Source organism: Scleropages formosus, chromosome 18 (genome assembly GCF_900964775.1).
Source record: "Scleropages formosus chromosome 18, fSclFor1.1, whole genome shotgun sequence".
Taxonomy (NCBI): domain Eukaryota; kingdom Metazoa; phylum Chordata; class Actinopteri; order Osteoglossiformes; family Osteoglossidae; genus Scleropages; species Scleropages formosus.
Window position 1 is genome coordinate 14,595,187 of NC_041823.1, and position 21,120 is coordinate 14,616,306.

The following is a 21,120-nucleotide window of genomic DNA, read 5'->3' on the forward strand; positions in this document are numbered from 1 at the left end:
GAGGCTAAGGAGTGTGATCCCCCTGTAGTTGGAACACAATCTCCGGTCCCCCTTCTTAAAAAGAGGGACCACCACCCCGGTCTGCCAGTCCAGAGGCACCGTTCCCGAACTCCACGCGATGCTGCAGAGGCGTGTCAGCCAAGACAGCCCCACAACATCCAGAGACTTGAGAAACTCGGGGCGGATCTCATCCACCCCCGGAGCCTTGAACATTTAACACTTCTACATATCTTGGAGTTTTGCTGACACATATTCCGAATTAGGAAAATGCCTCACCAGCCAAGAGGTCACTGAAAATCAGCCCATTTCAAATCTGTTGTTACAAAAATGACAAAGCAAGCCTGAGTAAGTCTGAGTAAGCCTAAATAGTACCAACACACAAAATTCTTAGTTTTTCCACAATAGTTTAAAAGAATCTGCTGAGTTATTAATTCAGGGTAAAATGTTAAGACTTACTGTAAATGGTAGAGGTTAGTATATTTGATTGCAGGTGCATCATAGAAATGCATTCTGTACATTGAGTTTTTAGCTGAACAGTGATAACACAATACATCAGGTAGGCTGAGGCCATCCCATTGACTTGGACTTTTCCATGTGTCTCCATGTACAAGAATCACACAAAGACCACAGCTCATGCTTATAAGAAACCTAAACTAAGTATCAGTCCAGAATTCAGTAACTCATTTACGGACACCTTTAGTCAGATGCCACAACAGTCCCCACACCCCAGCAATTTCCTGACTCATATTTTGTACTCTAGAACTCATCCGCAACCATACCTCCTTAAGGCAGCATTCTTTTTTTTTTTTCCCTAACAGCTTTGCCCCCACTGCTAAACGCCTTAACCTGATCATTGCTGACAGCTCTGAACTGGTGAGTAACCCTGTTCCTACCCTTTAGTACCCTACCTGGTCACTGCCCAGTCTAGACACCCAGCACGTCACATGCAGAGCACATATTTTTATGCACAATAAAAAATTTAAGCAACCAAAAATCTGAGTCTCCTGTAAGTGACCTTACTATGCAAAAAAAGTACAGCATAAACTAACTTATTAAATACAAAAGGAAAAAACTGGAACACCACATGCTTTCTGTGTTTTATTTTTCTGTTTCTTATATACATCAACATGAAATTTGTAATACAGTTTTTGTTAGTTATACAGTTCAGTACAGTTATACAAATGTGTAGATTTAAATTTTAAATGTATACATTTTTACCAGAATCTAAAATTAATGAGTCATGAATGCAGGCAGAATTTTTAATGGTGTGATGCAATGCACATTCACTACATGCACAATATATTTTTTTCCTAGACTTTTTGGCCTTACTACATACATTTCATCACTCAGCTATCATCAGCTTGATAGAACCTGTACTTAAGGCAATGATGTTAATTTAATTGTGGCAGTTCTCAGATAATTATTCAGTTATCACTAACAATTAATGAGTATAGATGGATTGACAGTGATTTTATGCCTGCTGATACATGGATTTGTGCTGCATTTAGATATGTTGCAGGACTAATGTTTAAACAGAACCTTGGGAGAGAAGTATTAGTCTACCCCCGCCAACAGCAAATCGTCATTAGGCTCTAAGACAAAGCCAAAGCACAACAAGAGCTATCAGTCTTATGTGGCCAAAATCAAATGCCTGCAGACAGTTTTTTTACACCTTTTCCAAAAAACAATAAGTTCAGACATGGCTAGAAAACTGTTAAGCTACCGCATGTTCACAGCTGTTGGTACATAATGGAAAAAAGGAAGTCTACTGCAGTTAGATGATTTCTTTTTTGCCGCATTTTGTGGGACATCAGCAGGAGGATGAATATAGTAGCGAGTGAGAATATATGTAACTTTTTGTATGTACTGTATGTTTCACATATGAGAATAAATAAGTGATTGTTCTTTTCCTTCCTTTGTTGATCAAGAATAAAAAAAAGCTAATTTATCTGGGGGGGGTGCAGTGGCACAGTGGGTTGGACCAGGTCCTGCTCTCCAGTGGGTCTGGGGTTCAAGTCCCGCTTGGGGTGCCTTGCGACGGATTGGCGTCCCGTCCTGGGTGTGTCTCCTCCCCCTCCGGCCTTACGCCCTGTGTTGCCGGGTAGGCTCCGGTTCCCCGTGACCCCGTATGGGACAAGCGGTTCAGAAAGTGTATGTGTATATGTGTGTGTGTGTGTGTGTGTGTGTGTGTAATTTATCTGGCTCATACAGGCATATGACGTTATGTAACATAATATAATAACGTATTACTTATGAACTGTATAACAACATGTACTGTAGCTGTGGTGATTATAAAGTGATTCCTGAATGTGGTATGTGTACAAGGGCACCTTAGAAAAAAAAATACAGCTTGGCAACCTCTTCTTGACAGTCAAGAATAAAAGACATTTTTATGAAATATACACTGGTAAAGGTAATCCAGTTTTCCTGTCTTCCTTAATAAAATCATAAAATCACAAACTTTATTCTGAATATATTCAAGCCCACACATACTTTTCAAATGTTCTTTACATTTTCAAAATAATTCTTTAAGTTTAGTTTGTTTTTAATATTACATGTAATGCATGGTACCCTAACAGCTGTAAAAATTATCAAAATCAATATATTGTTAAAAGGAAAATAATGGTGGTACAAAGTAGATAAAACCTCCTCATTCCAGTTCTTGCAGTCTTCATGGTTAACTGGACAAAAACAAAAAAAAAATTAAAACTGTTCATAATTTCAAACTAGTTAAGCAGCTTTAACTTTAACATTGTGTCATGTTAATAAAAGAGAATGAAATAAACTGGCATCCTGTCAACTCAGTTCCAGGATAGAGGAATGCTGAGACCCCATACTGTATGAACTGTTGATGAAAAACAGAATGAATAAATAATGTGACTTACACAAAACTTCTAATTAAATATAGCTTTATCTGATGCTTTTAACAAAACCCAACCCAAGAATACATCAAGGGATTAAACTCTATTAAGATTTTACAGATTGTGATGTAGTAGTTGGAGACTCCCCATGCCAACTGTATTCATAAGGTGAGGTACAAGCATATATTTTATATTCAGCTGAATCATTTATTTCTTGCACACTTAAGGATATATTTCACCCAAGTAATTACTGTATAATTACTTACTAGACCTCATTCTTCTCCAAAACTACAGGTTCAGAAGACAGCTCTCAGAATGGAGAACCCATATTACATGTGATACTGTAAATGTCCCTTTCCTGGCCATAAGAAAAATGTACTTGACAGCATCCATAAAGTGTTATTTGCTGTGGACTGTTCTATATTTTGGATTCCATACTGTAATACAGTTAATATTTTTCCACAGTATAAAGTATTTTTGATTGCTAAATTTAAGTGAAATTAGTGAATTAGAAATTTAAAACTCTAGATGCAATTTCAGTTCCTGGAGATTTGTTTTCTTTATATTAATGGTATATGTGCGCGCTGGTGTCACGAGCGAGAATGATTCTTAGGATGACGAGGGACACCGCTCCAGCTCCACTCAGTCCCACCAGCGCAGCTGACGCCAAACTACTGAGCAACTCTAAAAAGGGCTGAAGGAGTACTATCTAGCTGCACATTAAGCAAATCTCTCCCGTGAACTGCCAAAATACATACAGCATATTACATGTCCCACCAGAGACAGTAATATTTTGGACCACTGCTACACCACAGTAAAGGATGCATGTCACTCTGTTCCACGGGCAGCTTTGGGGCTCTCTGATCACTGCCTGGTTCATCTTATACCGACCTACAGACAGAAACTGAAATCAGCTAAACCTGTAATAAGAACTGTTAAAAGATGGACTGGGGAAGCAGAGCAGGACTTACAAGCCTGCTTCGAGTGCACCGATTGGAGTGTCTTTGAGGCTGCTGCTAGCAATCTAGATGAGCTCACAGACTCTGTAACATCATATGTCAGTTTCTGCGAGGATATGTGCATCCCTACCAGGACTCGTTTAACATACAACAATGACAAATCGTGGTTCACTGCAAAACTCAAACAGCTTCGTCAGGCCAAAGAAGACGCTTACAAGAACGGGGACGGAGTCTTGTATAAACAGTCCAAAAACACACTGGCAAAGGAGATCAGAGTGGCTAAGAGAAACTACTCTGAAAAGCTGAAGAAACAGTTTTCAGCCAACGATCCTGCATCAGTGTGGACAGGCCTGAAAGACAACACAAATTACAAGACACCACCCCCCGGCACCGTGTCAACTCAACAACTAGCCGACGATTTGAATGAGTTTTATTGCAGGTTTGATAAACCCTGTCTCACACCCCACACCCATTCAGACCCTCTCTCCACCAATCACTTAACAACTCAAGTAACCCCCACCTTCCCCCCTCCTGTACCTTTGATCTGCGAAGAGGAGGTGCGTCGGGTCTTCGTCAAACAGAAGACAAGGAAAGCACCAGGCCCAGACGGTGTCTCACCGGCCTGCCTAAAAACCTGTGCTAACCAGCTGGCCCCTATCTTCACAAAGATCTTCAACAGATCACTGGAGATGTGCGAAGTTCCTTCCTGCTTCAAATGCTCCACCATCATCCCCATCCCAAAGAAACCCAAAATCACAGGACTTAATGACTACAGACCTGTCGCCCTAACGTCTGTGGTCATGAAGTCACTTGAAAAACTGGTGTTGGACTACCTGAAGGACATCACTGGACCCTTGCTGGACCCCCTGCAGTTTGCTTACCGAGCAAACAGGTCTGTGGATGATGCAGTCAACATGGGACTGCACTACATCCTCCAACATCTGGACAAACCAGGGACTTATGCGAGAATCCTGTTCGTGGACTTCAGCTCAGCCTTCAACACCATCATCCCACACCTCCTCCTGTCCAAATTAACCCAACTCTCTGTGCCCACCTCCATCTGTCAGTGGATCACCAACTTTCTGACAGACAGGCAGCAGATAGTGAGGCTGGGAAAATTCTCATCCAATACTCGCACGATCAGTACTGGAGCCCCCCAGGGATGTGTGCTCTCCCCACTGCTCTTCTCCCTGTACACCAACGACTGCACCGCAAAAGACCCCTTTGTCAAACTCCTGAAGTTTGCAGACGACACCACACTCATCGGCCTCATCCGGGATGGTGACGAGTCTGCTTACAGACAGGAGGTCCAAGAGCTGGCTTGCTGGTGCAGTCATAACAACCTGGAGCTGAACACGCTCAAAACGGTGGAGATGATCGTAGACTTCAGGAGAAACACCTCAGCATTATCCCCACTCACCATCATGAACAGCACTGTGGCAACAGTGGAGTCATTCAGGTTCCTGGGCACCACCATCTCACAGGACCTGAAGTGGGAGCCCCACATAGACTCCATCGTGAAGAAGGCCCAGCAGAAGTTGTACTTTCTTCGCCAGCTGAGGAAGTTCAATCTGCCACAGGAGCTACTGATGCAATTCTACTCCGCAGTCATCGAGTCTGTCCTCTGCACCTCTATAACTCTCTGGTTCGGCTCAGCTACGAAGTCAGACATCAGAAGACTGCAGCGGATAGTTCGGACTGCTGGAAGAATCATCGGCACATCCCCCCCCAGCTCTCCAAGAACTGTACTCGTCCAGAGTCAGTAAAAGGGTTAGCAAAATCATTCTAGACCTCTCACATCCAGGCCACTTCCTCTTCGAACCCTTGCCATCTGGCCGGCGCTACAGAGCACTGAGCACCAGGACAGCCAGGCATAAGAAAAGTTTCTTTCCTCAGGCCATCTACCTCATGAACACCTAAATCCCCCCTAGAGAGTAAACCAGTGCAATACATAATGCTATTTATCTTTAGAACTATTTATCACATCATATCTCTTATTCACACTCCCTTGCATTTGTATCTAGTGACTACTTTTGTATATTGGGTACTTTATATTTTTAAATATTTTTTATCCCTTGTTCACATACTCTATCCTCTCACCTGTCTTGTCACTGTCATTCTGTCTGTGCTGTGGAAGTTCCTGTCACCAAGACAAATTCCTTGTATGTGTGAACATACTTAGCAATAAAGCTCGTTCTGATTCTGATTATTAGTCAGCGCTCAACTGCCTTACCTACGATTCAGCAAAAGGTCCTTGTTTATGTACCTGTTTTCTCAAAGTCTCCTTCTCCGTACATTTCCGTCTCTGCCCTGTCAGCACCAGTCCTTCGTATCCCTGTCCAGGTCCCACGTTCTAGCCCTGCCTCTGCCACTCCTCTGTGTTCCCGCTCCGGTCCCATCCACCTCTTCCACTTGTTGTCCTTGTAAGGACACTGTTTCTCCCATGTTTATCGTATCACTCAAGCACTTCACTTATTAATCTGTGCTTCGCAGTTTTATGTTTCAGTTCTCACTGCTTCTCTCCGTGTCACAGTAAGATATGTCCATGTTCATGTCACGTCCAGGCATTACAGCTGGAGACCACAGTGGTGGAGGTGAGAAATAAGTGATATGTAGTCCTGGTACTTTAGTTCCAGAAGATGAAGAATTTATTCATGCTGGGAAACCATTTCTTGCATTACCACCGCAATACTGATGCATCAGGCAGCAGGTCTCAGGATTCTGACAGCTACTTTGGTTCTCTTCTGACATGCAAAATGTTCTACACTAACTACATGTTACATGAGTGGTTTATGTCACTTGTTAAGTTATTTAAACCTTCCAGACACAGGTTAGATGCTCTGCTTTCTTGGTTTTACAACAGTTTAGACATCCTAGTGACATTCTTCATTTTATGGCTGAATTAAGTTGGCATATAACAGGTCTGTTCCCCTTCAAGGGTTCAGGTTCAGAACATACTATGAGTTTGTAAGATAGAAAGCAGATTACACAGCATGTATCTTTCACATGTATAGATATTTTTCAACCCTTTCCTCTGGCACCCAGTTCCTAGACTATTAGCTACACCTGATTAAAGGTCCTGTGCAGCCACAATCTTTAAATGGACAGAGAGAAAAGGAGTCATTGCACTCTGGAGGAAGGACTCCACTGAGTATTGAAGCAGTTATGCTGAAAGCTCATTTTATATGTGTTTTTTTTAAACTGTTTATGCTTTCAATACACTTGTGTGTGGGGGAGCTGGTAGTGTAGTGGTTAGAGCTGCTACCTTTAGACACAAAGGTTCTTGGCTGGAATCCCACCTCCAGCTGTAGTACCCTTGAGTGCTGCCATGCCACTCATAATGCTACATACCTTTTTCAATTGCAGTTGTTCCCCTTTATGAGAAAGAAGGTTCCAACTCCAACTCCCAACAAACCAAGGGTTAGTCCTACTCCACAATAAACTGTCTTTCCGATGTCTGACACTTCCTGAATTTCTGGCTCTGCAAGAACAAACAAGAAAGGGAATGGGAACATTTTAAACAATTCTCATTAGTTCTTTACCTCATGAAAGAAAATGCAGTATAACACACAGCAGCTGAAACACACCCAGACTTTAAACCACACATCTTAAATGTTAGACCTGGTGATAATACATATTTGTCCTTACATGTATCCACAAATTCTCTATGAATGACTTTACCTTAGTCTACAAAATGTTTTCCTCACACAAAAGAGAAATAATCTGATGTATGAAGTAAAACTGAATAAAGGCTTCTTAGTTTGACTTTTTAAAGTATTGTAAATGAACCCAAAATTGCTGCTTTTTATGTACATCCACAGGCATCAAACTTCCAAATCTTCATGGAGAGACACTGCAAAACCACAACCTCTAAACCCATAGAAGGTATCGAAACAGTCAATAAAGGATAAACTTTTTTACACTTTTGCACAAGTACTCTTAACAGATGTTTCTTGACAACTAACTACAAGATGGTCAAAGGATCATCACCACAATACTTACAGGACATGGTCAATATGCATACCCCAACAAGAACACTGTGCTCCTACACCTCCACCTCTGGTTGTCTGCTTGACAAACTCATGAAGGTCCAAAACCAAAAGTTCACCAGTTTTCGGTTTTGGACCCAGTATAGGGAAAGACCTTTCTCTCTCTCTTAAATTACTGCTCACACTCTCCCAGTAGTCAGTAAGTGTCTCAAAACTCATCTCTGATTGGCCCAATTTTTTTTTTGGCAGCACTGTAATATAGTCCCTCATAACCTACTATTATCATCAACAAATCTGCTATTCATATGTCACTTCTATAGGTCTCACAGCATCCTCCGGGAGCAGGGGTGCTGGACCCAAGTGCGGAGCACAGGAAGGTTTCATAAGGGGTAATCCAAAAGAAATGTTGAGTGAACAGGCAAATGGTCACCGATGTGCGAATGAAATCTAAAAGGAAAATCCAAGAGTCGTAATCCAGCAAACAGGCAAGAAGTTGTGGTAAACCAGGAAGTCTGGGAGATACAGGAGCAGGGAAACAAGGAAGATGGCGAGAGTGAGGAAGAAAAGGACAAGGAATCAGGGAAGTCAGGACCGCTAAGGCAAGAGACCCGACTGAGTAACAAGGCTGAACAAGATTCTACAATTGTGCATGCTCTGCACTTTCCTTTTATACACTCGTCCCCTGATCTGCCGCAGGTGTTCCTCGTTGCTCCGAGGTGGAGGGCGTGACAATAGGCAGGAAACTGAGCAATGTTGACCAGGATAATGGTGATGTCAAAAGGTGTGCTTTAAAAATCATGTTACTTTGGAGTATTTGCTAAATACATAAATTCAAATGCTACTAAGTTGAGTGAGAGGGGTGTGGTGCCGCACCACAGCGGGTTTGGCTGGGTCCTGCTCTCTGGTAGGTCTGGGGTTCAAGTCCCGCTTGGGGTGCTTTGCAACGAACTGGCATCCCGTCCTGGGTGTGTCCCCTCCCCCGCCAGCCTTGCGCCCTATGTTGCCTGATTAGGCTCCAGCTCGCCACGATCCCACTCGCAACAAGTGGTTTCAGTGAGTGTGTGTGTGTGTGTGTGAGAGAGAGAGAGAGAGAGAGTTGAGTGAGAATCAGTTTCTACAGATCTGCCTTAGAATACATGAACAGCACCTAAATGCTTGATTCAATGTACATTTGTGCATTAAGGATGTTAGATTCCATATTGCAATACAGTTAATGTCTTTCCACATACTATGAAACTTCATAAGTAATTGGACATGAAGAGTACTTTCCAGGGACACGTCCAGAAATTGTTCTATGTCATATGGTGAAAATCTGCCTTCCAATTACTAATCAATGTTCCATAATAAACATGTGCAGCAAGGAGACCCAGGTGAGCCCAAATTAGCCCTTATGGGATCTCTTGGGTTCAGCTGGGCCAACAGAGATCTACTGGTGGAATCAGTTTAATACCGCTGCTCTCTAGGGGTTTAATGTCACTAATTATAAATACATAAAATTATTTTATTTTCATAAACTGGAAGAGTTATTTATTTTCAATTCAGAAATCCAGTATTAACTGTCCAAAGTAGCCAAGAACTACACGCACTTTCAGAACTGCTCGTCCCATACGGGGTCACGGGGAACCGGAGCCTACCCGGTAACACAGGGCATAAGGCCAGAGAGGGAGGGGACACACCCAGGACGGGACGCCAGTCTGTCGCAAGGCACCCCAAGCGGGACTCGAACCCCAGACCCATTTATTTATTCAGAATGTTCAGCAGTTGCCTCAGAAGCCTAACAATAAAGATGAATATAACAAAAAGACACAGAACAAATGGTAATTTTTGTGATCGGAAAAAATACATATGGAAATAAGTCTTGGATAAACCTTTATGCAGCTACTTGTTTAATGTACATTGGTTCACATGGTGGACAGAAACAAACTGTACTTAAGAATCACCCGTCTGCATATAAGTCTCTTTCTGCTAATGTAATGCACACATTGTATTTTCTATGAGATGTACATTGCTTTGGAGAAAAGCATCTGTTAAATGAATACATGTAAATGTCTTTCAGTATGTTTCCTCAGATGTTTTCCTCAAGATATCAGATATAAAAAATACCTAATTAATTTAACCATAAAACATCTTACCCCAGAGCCTGGTTTCAGGTTCACGAAGCCCCTTGTGCTCCACAGAGCAGGAGTAAACATCCCCCTCCTGTGGGATGATGGGTACAGTAGAGTACTGTCTGAAGGTGAGATCCTTGTTGGGGTAGTAGCGACTCAGAGTGACCCCCTCTGTCACCTCCACCTCATTCTTAGTCCACTTCACTTTCACACTTTGTGGGTAGAAGTTGTTCAGAAAGCAGATCAATGTGTTGCTTCTGCCAAGTAAAACCTTGTCCCTGGGATAGACTGTGACTTGAGGAGGATCTGTAATTGTTAAACAGCCCATTACAGATTTATCAATACTTTAAGCTTAAAAAATCTAACAAATGTATACAAGAATATAGGCCCTGTTTTTCCCATATTTACTTTATCTGTACACAGACATCTTGTGGGTTTCCAGAGCAAATAATCATTAAAAAATTATTCAAAAATCTGCATTTAAAACAATACATTCAATACACAAGGGAACATTTAAAATGCTCTGGAAACATCTAAAACATGATTTAAAACAGAATCAGTAGCCTAAGATCAAAATAAAGAGTCAATTCAAAACAAATATGACAGTATAGGTGATAATCCTATACTAACACTGTCTTATGCTTATCTTTCAAAGTAACATTATAGACCATAAGGGAAGGCACTTCAGGAGATGGTTGTATGAAGAGTTATAGGAAAGGCCTTCACAATGGATGAACAACATTATGAGTATCTTTCAAGTGCATTAATGACAATGAAACTTTCTTAAAGTCTTTCCCTGACTCTCAAGACCTTTCATTAATGTTATCTCATTGATAATATTATTATTCATTCTTAATGTCCTTTTTTAACCATTGCAAACTGACTTCATGCAACAATACTATGCTGACCCTTTATTGACAATGAATTATTGTTGAAGGATTTAAGTGGCACATAATTATTGTGTTACTTAAGGCAAATTATTGCAACATAGTGAATTTTGGTTCTCTCTCAAAAAATGGCATGAGAATTTATATAGCCAAGACTTTTGTATAAATAAAGCCCTCCTTGACATACTACATTATTCTGGGACCAGAACATGATAACCGCATGGGGAATCTACAGACACCGCATCTGTTTCGTTAGGTGTTAATACAATACCCTCTAAAAGTATAGAAGCAGCATGTCAATTTTAGGAATATCCCCTTTCACCTATGAGTATGTTTATGGATAAACAAATTATTGCATACATGTTTTACCATTATACAGAAACACCATTTTTTTGTGTTCCCAAATATCCAGTACAACAATGTGCAGAAAACCTCATCAGGTACAATTCAGAGACTGTACTGCAAGGTGGAAGCCCTGCATCAGCAGTAAAAACAGATTTATCAGACTGCTAAGAACTTCAGAGACAAGAATTCTGGAAAAAGGTTTGATGGAAAAATAAGGCAAAACTAAATATTTATGAAAACGATTCAAGTGAACACTGGTGAAAAACCCAGAACAGTCAAGGACCATAAGTACACCAACACCAGTAAAACAGGGTGAGGAGGGTGTATCATCATGGCTTGAGATGTAGTTTAGCAACAAGTAAAACCTGCCAGAACTTCAAAAACAAAATTGGAAAAATGTGATCAGTGAGACCAAAGCGACCTGTAATTAATTTATACAAAAATCACCAACCAATCAATCATGTCAACAACCGCCTGTCCCGCGCGAGTCGCTTTTTATTTACACTGTGTAAATTATCTACATTCTGATAATTAATTCAGACAGGCTGAACACAAAATTTTAATTAAAGTCTTTATTATTTGCAAATTATTTCTACAGATAAAAGTGTCGATCTGAAATCCGCCGGTATATTTTGTTTTACCCAGTTAATTTCAGTTTCTTCTACATCCAGGGAAAAATATCAATTATTTCCCATTTCAGTTCCAGCACTTCAGGGTATTTGCTTACGCTTCATAATCATGCTATCTTTGACTGTCACTTTGTCCCTAAATTTTCATTTTAACGCAGTTATTGTGTTATAAAAGTACAGCTTTGAAGGTCAAGTTCAGGTGCGTTGTGTGAAAGAAACAAAGGAAATCTTACCGATCTCTTCAGGTAGCTTTTCAACCTGAATACTCACATTCAGGTTGTTCAAGCAAATCTGATGGTCCGCCAGTGCCTGCTGAGCCCAACCTTCAGCCCTCCACTTTCCGGTAAACTCAGGCATTGTGAACACCAGTTCTTTTGTTTTAAAATCCAAGTGCAACATCTCATCTCCATCCAGCTCTAGTTCATCCTCAGGGTCAACGTCACCGGTCTGACAGGCAGCAACACTGATATCTACATGGGCTAGAGAAAATCGTAATACTAATAATATGCATTCGTTATTCAGCTATATAAATAAATATCAAATACTGTATGTTCACGTTTCTTCTGGTGTCTGCGCAGAAAATTATAACAGCAGCTCAACTACATTTGTTTTTATTTCGTTAAAGTTTACGACACTCTGATGATCATCATCATGTCTTGGAACACACACACATTTTCTGAACCGCTTGTCCCATACGGGGTCGCGGGGAACCGGAGCCTAACCCGGCAACACAGGGCGTAAGGCCGGAGGGGGAGGGGACACACCCAGGACAGGACACCAGTCCGTCGCAAGCAAGGCATCTCAAGCGGGATTCGAACCCCAGACCCGCCGGAGAGCAGGACCCGGTCCAACCCACTGCACCACCGCACCCCCTCTTCGTCTTGGAACAACTCCTTCCAAATTATGCACCGCCAGCGTTGGCGGCTATACTCATTATGATATACAGTCAGGGTTAATGGAGACACTTTTCTTACCGTGAACGCGCGAACAGACGCAAAGAGCCCCGAAGAGCAGAGCGACAAACACAGAGAAGCTCATCGCGAACTGAGGACCACAGACCGACCCTTTAGCTTCCGATCGAGTCTCTCCCGACTCACTTGTACTGAGCGGCGGCAGCGACGGCAGTTTAGGAAACGCGCTGAGTGAAGCGGCTCCAATAAACGGACCAATGAGGGAGAAGCTGCGTTTCCTCCGCTGCAGTTACTGGGTAACACGGCTTCTCTACTCACTGCGTCTCCGTCCGTCAGTCCACATTCACTCGGGCTACTTTTCCCTCTCTTCTCGGCATATCTGTGCAGTATATCTCACATAGCCGGTATATTAAAAGTACGGTGTTAGAAACTGTCTGAAACAATAATAAAAAGAAATATTTTTAATATTCATAGTAGATGCTACCACCTGAAATTTCAATTTTGATAGGCATAAGGTTAGTATCATAGAAAATTATATAATAATAGCTGATCAATAAATGAGTTAATTATATACAAAGATACAGTTCATGCTACAGGCACAGAAATACACGTTAAAATCCGTTGTGTACGTGAATGACAGAGAAAAATTGCGGCTTTAGGAACAACAATGTGAAAACGCGCCCCCTGCGGGTGAACATTAGGAACGACACCCTTACACTTTTCCAAAATACTCCGTTTTCTGTAAAAATAATTTGAAATTAACCAAATTATTTAGTCTCTACAATTTTTCATTTCAGGTTTAACATTACAGTACATCTGTTAAAGACTCAGGATGCTGGACTGTTCAGAATAAGGGAATGCATCCAGATCTAAATTCCACTGAAAACCTATAGCAGAGATCTGTCAACAGCAGTTGGGAGAAGAAAACTCTCAGATGAAGGAGGTTTGGAGCAGTTTGTACAAGAAAAATTGCCCAGAATGCCAGTGCACACTTGTAGGAAGCTCATCTGATCCTGTAGGAAGGGCCTGGCTGCAGCTGTTTTTGCCACAGGCTTGGGTAGCAAATATTCAGTCTGGAGGTGTCAATAATTCTGTCAAGGTCATATCTTTTTATTTTCTAATTTTAAGATATATTAGATTCTGAATCAAGGAGAAGCTTTGTAATATCAACAGTGAAATAAAGAATTGTAGAGACCAATACTTTAGACAATTCCCACTTCTTTTTAGAAAAAAAAAAGTTTGGAAAAGCTGAGGTACCAATACTTTTTTTTGTCACGATTGTACAACTGAAACCATCAAAGATTGTAAACAGTGCCCTAGCAGAGAGATAAATTAATATTATCTGAATAAATTTCACACTTAAATGATATTAAAGACAAGTGGTTTTTCATGTGAGTAAAGTATGAATACATTTGCATATTCTCACACACACACACAGTCTGAACTGCTTGTCCCATACGGGGTTGCGGGGAACCGGAGCCTAACCCGGCAACACAGGGCGTAAGGCTGGAGGAGGAGGGGACACACCCAGGACGGGACGCCAGCCTGTCACAAGGTACCCCAAGTGGGACTTGAGCCCCAGACCTACCGGAGAGCAGGACCTGGTCCAACCCACTGCGCCTATTTGCATATTCCAGAAAAAAAAAAAAATTCTGACTTTTCATACATTTAGTGACTAATTTTTCAGTATTCAGTATTAGTGAGGGGAGTGTGGTGGCACAGTAGGTTGGACCTCGTCCTGCTCTCCGGTGGTTCTGGGGTTCAAGTCCTGCTTGGGATGCCTTGCGATGGACTGGCATCCCGTCCTGGGTGTGTCCCCTCCCCCTCCAGCCTTATGCTGGGTTTGGCTCCGGCTCCCCGCGACCCCATATGGGACAGGAGGTTCAGATGGTGTGTGTGTGTGTGTGTGTGTGTGTGTGTGTGAGTATTAGTGAGTAGCACTGCTGTCTCACAGGTATTGAACTGCTTGGCTGTAGGTTCATATCTGGCTCAGTCTGTGTGGAGTTTGCATATTCTCCCTGTGTCTGGATGGGTTTCCTCCCACATTCTGAAGACATGCAGCTCAGGTGACCTTCACATAGAGTGTGACTGGGTGAGTCTGTAGGGCTACTTTGTGATGGACTGATGTTCTATCCAGAGTGTACCCTGTTTTAGCTTTGTCCCCAGTGATTGTAAAATAGGTCCTGACTGGGATTACTAGGAAACACCTGGGATTACTGGATGTTTCAGGTCTTCATCAGATACCCTCACCCAAGAGAAAATTTCCTGTAGTGTGTGATGGACTGGTGTCCCATCCAGGGTGTACCATGACTTGCCTTGTGCCCAGTACTTCCAGCAGAGGCTGTGGACAACTGCAACCCTGACATAAACAAGTGATTATTCAAAACGAGTGAATAAAAAACTGTCTCAAGGTCTCAGAAGCCATGGGCATGCATGGTGGTCATACTTCTCGGTCCTGTGATTCTCAGTCACCAGGAATGTGAGGAGAGAAAAGACAACAAAAATAGCTATAAATAAGTACAATTCACTCTTTGTTATAAACTCAAGAGGTGTGAAAAAAGGAGTTTGGTGCTTAACATATTAAACCTAACAGCGTTCCTTCAACTAATAAGTACAGTAAAAGTGAAGCAAACTGTCCATCAGTCCCCTTTTCCATTCTGGGGAAGGTGCAGAAGGTATCAGACTGAGAGGCAGGGACAAGTATGTGGTGTTTCAAAGTTATTGAGGCTTCTTTACAGCACAAGTATATTCACTGTTAATAAGGTGTGCTTTGTTAGAAGAAAAACTCAGAATGATATCCTTCTGACAGACATATGGACTGCATGGAAAGAATGAGCTGGAGGCCCTAAAGAAACATTTCTGGGTTTTTTATTGTACATAGGAAAGAGAGACACAAAGACATTGCTCCATATAGGCAAACTCAGCAGTTTTACATACATCTGTAGCAGAAGCAGTCAGACCATTTTCGTTAATCACACACGTCGTCTGAACCACTTGTCCCATACGAGGTCACGGGGAGCCGGAGCCTAACTTGGCAACAAGGGGCGTGAGGCTGGAGGGGAAGGGGACACACCCAGGATGGTACACCAGTCCATCGCAAGCACCCCAAGCTGGACTTGAACCGTGGACCCACCGGAGAGCAGGATAAGGTCCAACCCACTGCCCCACCCAGCCCCCTTGTTTTTATTAATCACACATTTTATAATGTGCACTTAAAATGTACACAATTTCATTGTTCTTGACAAAACATACAGCTAAAACCAAACAAAAACAAGCTAGTATGACTATGTACAGTATCAATGTATGGTACAATGCACAATGACAGTTTTATAAGTATTAACTTGTGTATTAATTTACAATTAATAATACTGTGGAGCACAGTGGCACAGGTAGGACTGCCACCTCGCAGCACCTGTGCTGTTCAGTCATAGCTTCAAATCCAGCTCAGATTGTATGGAGCCTCCATGTTCTATCTGTGTGGGTCTCCTCTGAGTTCCTCCCACAGTCCAAAAACATGCAGTTCAGGTGAACTGGACTTTGTTAATTGCCAGTTGTGTGTGTGTATGGCTACCCTCTGATGGACTGGAGTAACATCCTTGCTTTGTGCCCTGTGATTCCAGGATAGACTCTGGACTCCTGTGACCCTGACCAAGACAAGCAGTTAATGAAAGTGAATTAACAATGTGATCATCTGTGGAAATACAAATGTAGCACTTACCCTGCTAGTTAGGTCATCTAAAGCCCTTGGCAGGACTTTCTCTACTGTAGATTATATACACATTCATAGTACTGTGCAGAAGTTTTAGGGACTTCTGGGGGAAAAAAAAAAAAAAAAAAAATGCTGTTAAGTGAGGATGCTTCCAAAAATAATGCCAGTGAACTTCCTGGAAAGTGCAGTAAACAGAAAAAAAAACTTAAGTCAAATCCATATTTGGTGTGACCACCCTTTGCCTTAAAACAGCATAAATCCTCCTAGGTACACTTGCATGCAGTTTTTTCTAAATTGCTTGGCAGGTAGGTTGTTGGAGGCATTTTGTATAACCTGCCACAGTTTTTCTGCAGACCTGTGCTGTCTCTGCATGTAATCCCAGACCGGCTCAACAAGCAAGGCTCTGTGGGGTCATTCCATCTGTTGCAGGATTCTTTGCTCTTTATGACTCTAGCCATGTGTTTGGGGTCTATGTCATGCTGCAGAATGAATCTGGGACTGATCAGATGATATTGTGTGATGGATCGGAATCTGCCTGCTTTTTTCAACACTGAGGGAGCTATTAATTTTGCCTGCAATGAACCTCCACCGTGCTTCACTATTGCCTGCAGACACTCATCCATGTAGCACTCTCCAGCCTTCTGTTAGAGCCAAGAATTTCACATTTTTATTCATCAGTCCAGGGCACCTGCTGTCCTTATTCTGTACCCCAGTCCTTGTGTTTTCATATGTAGGTGAGTCACTTGGCTTTGTTTACAACTTGGAGGAATGACTTTGTGGTCACAACTCTTCCACGAAGACCACTTCTGAAGAGACTTCTCTGGACTGTAGATGGGTTTACCAGGGTCCCAGTATTTTCTGCCAGTCCTGAGCTGATAGCGTTGCTAGGCATCCGATTTTGAAGGGAAGTAAGTTTGATGTCTCTCACCTGCTGCACTCATTTTCCATGGCTGACAACTGTGTTTCTCATCCTCAACTCAGCACATCTGGAAACACCTGTCTGCCACAAAATTTCTGCTTGAGACAGACTTTGCTAATGCAGGATAACCACCTTGTGTCTTGTTCTGCTCATTCTTGCGACGGTGTAAGATTTGAAGGTTAAACTGCCACATTGTCCAAAACCTCACCTGTTTATTATGGTTGTCCCTCGTCCACTTTTATTCCCTCTGCACAGCTGTTTGTTTCACTTAATCAGTTTGGTTCAATCTGCACATCATGTCATTGATCATTAGCACCTGTTATATTTGTTTAGTCGTGTACTCAGCTATATGCCTACAAATATCTCAGTTGAGGCTGCACTTTTTCCTGGAAAGTGGTCTGTTACTATGTTACTTCCTTTCTTTAACAGTACACAAATATCTCACTATAATTTTTCACTGTATGCAAAATTAATGTCTGGAAATTTAATAAATGCTCTTTGCTATTGACACACTAATGCAGAAGATTTAAAAAGATGCAGAGACAAATATTTTGGTGAAGAGTTTTGCAAAGTACTATATATATATAGTAGTTTTGTACTGTAGTCTAATAACTAATATTAGATGGAATGTTCTTTCCCGTGTTTGTGTGATTCTCCTCTAATATTCCAAAGCCATGTTGTTCCTGTGTACTGGTGTCTCCGAATTGTCGTTACGCATGTGTATGTATGGTCCCCTATGCTGTATTGCTGTGATGTCCGGTGAACCTTTCCTGAGCCCCGGTTTTAGTAGGACAAGAGTCCAGGTCATGGCAAATTATGTGAAAACTGAAAATGGGCACAATGTTGACTCTTACATATATTTACAGTAGATGGTGCTAAAGGCCACACAACGTACAGAGAATTTCCACTTCTAGATCAGTTTCATGTGCTCTGTTTCCTTCTCTTTTATTTTTTAATAGTGTATATATTTACTGCTCAATCTCTCCATGTTTCTACAGCCCAATATAAGTAGTAAATAGGTAATGACAAAGTTGTTTTTAGAGTTCTGGTACTGAACATGTAAGAAGTTTAAATTTTCAGCAGTAAATTTTCAGCCACCTTTTCAGAATTCTGAGCGGCAGAACAAAGGTGGGGTCAGTGAGATTTATTTCCCACTATCTGCTGTCCTGTAACAAACATCAGCAAGATGGCAAAATACCAGCTAGGGTGGCGCAAACATTTGTGAGGCAGATGGATTCACAGTCCATCCGACTGTGGCTGATATCTGCAATGCCACAAAACATCTTTGTTACAGTTCCCACATGACTGTGCTTAAATTTCCCCCGAGTTAAAGATTTATTGTGTTTTGTTTTAGTTGACCATGAAAATGTTTTTGAAATGAAATGTTGGATGAGCGGGGGCACGGTGGTGCAGTGGGTTGGACCGGGTCCTGCTTTGGGTCCTGAAATTGGGTTTGAGTCCCACTTGGGGTGCCTTACGACAGACTGGCATCCTGTCCTGGGTGTGTCCCCTCCTCCTCCAGCCTTACGCCCTGAGTTGCCGGGTTAGGCTCTGGTTCCCCGCAACCCCGTATAGGACAAGCAGTTCAGAAAGTGTGTGTTGGATGAGCAGAGAGGAGGTTAGTTGGAGCTGTAAGTTGGAGGGAAGTTAGAAATGTTTCGGTAAAGTAGGCTGGAGGTGCCTTGCAGCGGGCGGAAGCTTATTGGTAGTACATAGGGAGGTGTTGTGTGGGTTTTAGTCAGGATGCTTTGAGTTTTGGTAATTGTTTGTATAACTTGTGCATCTGCTGTGGGTGGAGGGCATCTGACGCGTGTGGAGCTGGTGGGTCTGGGACACCACACTTCACTGTTGAGCAGTCCTGAGATGTCGTGGGCCTAACTTAAAACACCAATGAAAGGAGGGGTGGCCACTTGATAATCTTAGTGAAATACCCTGTGGGTCAATATGGTGTTTGGGAAGGAGATTGAGCCTCTTAGTGCTGAGTTGTAGAGATTTATCATGGTATTGCCTGATGTTTTCTCTAGGGCTTCATGTGCAGGGTGGCAAGGTCAGTGGAACTGGGCCTAATGTACAGTCTTTGATAGAAGTGCACGGAATGTAACATCGTACCCTGTATATGTTGAATTGATGACCATTCGTGAAACCAGACTGCATTTCAATGACAACAACATAAAGCACTTAGCTGTTTGCATATACTGATGCTATCAGTTTTGTATTTAATAGTCAGAAGAGTTATTGGTCTCAAATACTATAAAAAGGTTTAGGTCAGATTTAGAAATTAAAGAAATATTAATAACTTGTTTTGTAGTAGCTGTCATTTTGCCATTTTGTAGAAACCCTCTAAACTTATCCAATATTGGTTCCTTAATAATGGGACTTAACCAAAAGGAAAGCAGTTTTTTTTTACACTGTAAATTTAGACAGGGCTGGCTGGAAGTGTAGTGCTTACAGAGACTGCTTTTGGACCTGAAAGTTGTAGGTTCAAATCCCACCTCCAGCTGTAGTACCCTTGAGCATGGTACTTACACTAAATTGCTCCAGTGAAATTAGCCAGCTGTATAAATGGTTAAACAATTACAGGTAGCTTAACATTGTAAGTCACTTTGGAGAAGAGTGTCACCTAAATGAGTAAGTGTATGAAACTTAGTGAGGTTGATACAATTTTCTTCTGGAAACTCACTCTAGCTTTTCTGACACTAAGTTGCCTTTGGGTGCCTTTTCAACGCAGGAAATCTTCCTAAAACTTTCGTACTTGGACGAGAGGGTAGCCACTACTTTATACGTTGCTTGACTTATTCTTCAAAGCAAAAGCTTCAGTGGTATATCAAGGAGTGGAGACGTTCGCTAGAACATCTGGATTCAACTCAGTCCACTGACACATTCAAACTTCCTGCCATTTTGGGAGTTTCTTCAGTGTTTAAAATTTGTCAAAATAAACATTTCATACCAGCTCACTATAATAGCTACAGATGTGTCACTACTGATCCAAGCTGTGCATTCCAGGCTTTAAGTAAAACTGTAAGATCTGTAAAGGAAATAATGTAAAAGGTGATTTTTGATGGCATCAAAGTGGTACTTTTGGTAATATTACCTTAATACATATAAAAAAAACATCAAGTTATTTTTACCTCAGTTCCTCCTTAGGGTGACACTTGTCTTCACCATCACAAACTTATTTCTTACCTATGCAATGATTGGTCAAAGGTGGCTAAAAATTTTAGGTTAGTACAGTGAGCCATTTACAGTTATTTACTCACCAATGAAATATCAGTAATTATCTTTCCCATTTCGAGGTCACATTGGTCATGAACCTATCCTGGAAGCACAGGGTGCAAGGCAGGGTACAGCCTGGATGAGGTGCCAGCCCATCACAGAGCAATTACTAACACACTTTTTGGGGGACTGGTGAACAATTAGAGAAGCAGCATACAGAGGGACAACACAACAGGAGCACTTAACAGGAAAGAAAACAGATCTGGAGCAAACAGGACGAGGCTGTTATAGTTGTGAAGACAGAACTGGATAAGACGACTTGTCTGGTAATTAGCAGGAAAACACCAGCTACAGAACTTGGGAAAGGTCAGTGTCACAACAAGGATCTAAAGAAAATTACTAATCACAGGTAAAGCAGTTGGGGCTACAATATACTAGTAGCACTTCACTCCTTTTATAAAGCTGGGAAATGAGTATTATATTTTATTGTGATCAGGTGTGCTGATGCAGCTGGGTCCAGAGTAGCACCTGTTGTGGTCATTCAGGGTGTTACCTTCATGGGGTCATGACAGCAAGTGGTAAAGGCCTGA

General features: G+C 41.9%; 1 protein-coding gene across 1 annotated transcript; it reads right to left on the reverse strand.

The window, feature by feature from the left end:
• Positions 1-2,562: 2,562 nt before the first annotated feature.
• LOC114909106 (H-2 class II histocompatibility antigen, A-U alpha chain-like) lies at positions 2,563-12,891 on the reverse strand. Its single transcript, XM_029245922.1, has 5 exons — positions 12,753-12,891; positions 12,012-12,257; positions 9,942-10,223; positions 7,172-7,301; positions 2,563-2,681 (listed from the first exon to the last, which is right to left on the reverse strand). The coding sequence occupies exons 1-4, from the start codon at positions 12,814-12,816 to the stop codon at positions 7,177-7,179; spliced, it is 717 nt and encodes a 238-aa protein (XP_029101755.1). The 5' UTR covers positions 12,817-12,891; the 3' UTR covers positions 2,563-2,681; positions 7,172-7,176.
• Between the last annotated feature and the right edge of the window lie 8,229 nt (positions 12,892-21,120).

Bases quoted from the DNA above. Each gene is read 5' to 3' on its own strand.
- LOC114909106 (XM_029245922.1), bottom strand. From the start codon at position 12,816: ATGAGCTTCTCTGTGTTTGTCGCTCTGCTCTTCGGGGCTCTTTGCGTC. The intron at 12,258-12,752 runs GTAAGAAAAGTG...GATTTTCTCTAG, and splicing joins CGTCTGTTCGCGCGTTCACG to CCCATGTAGATATCAGTGTT. The intron at 10,224-12,011 runs GTAAGATTTCCT...TAACAATTACAG, and splicing joins AAAGCTACCTGAAGAGATCG to ATCCTCCTCAAGTCACAGTC.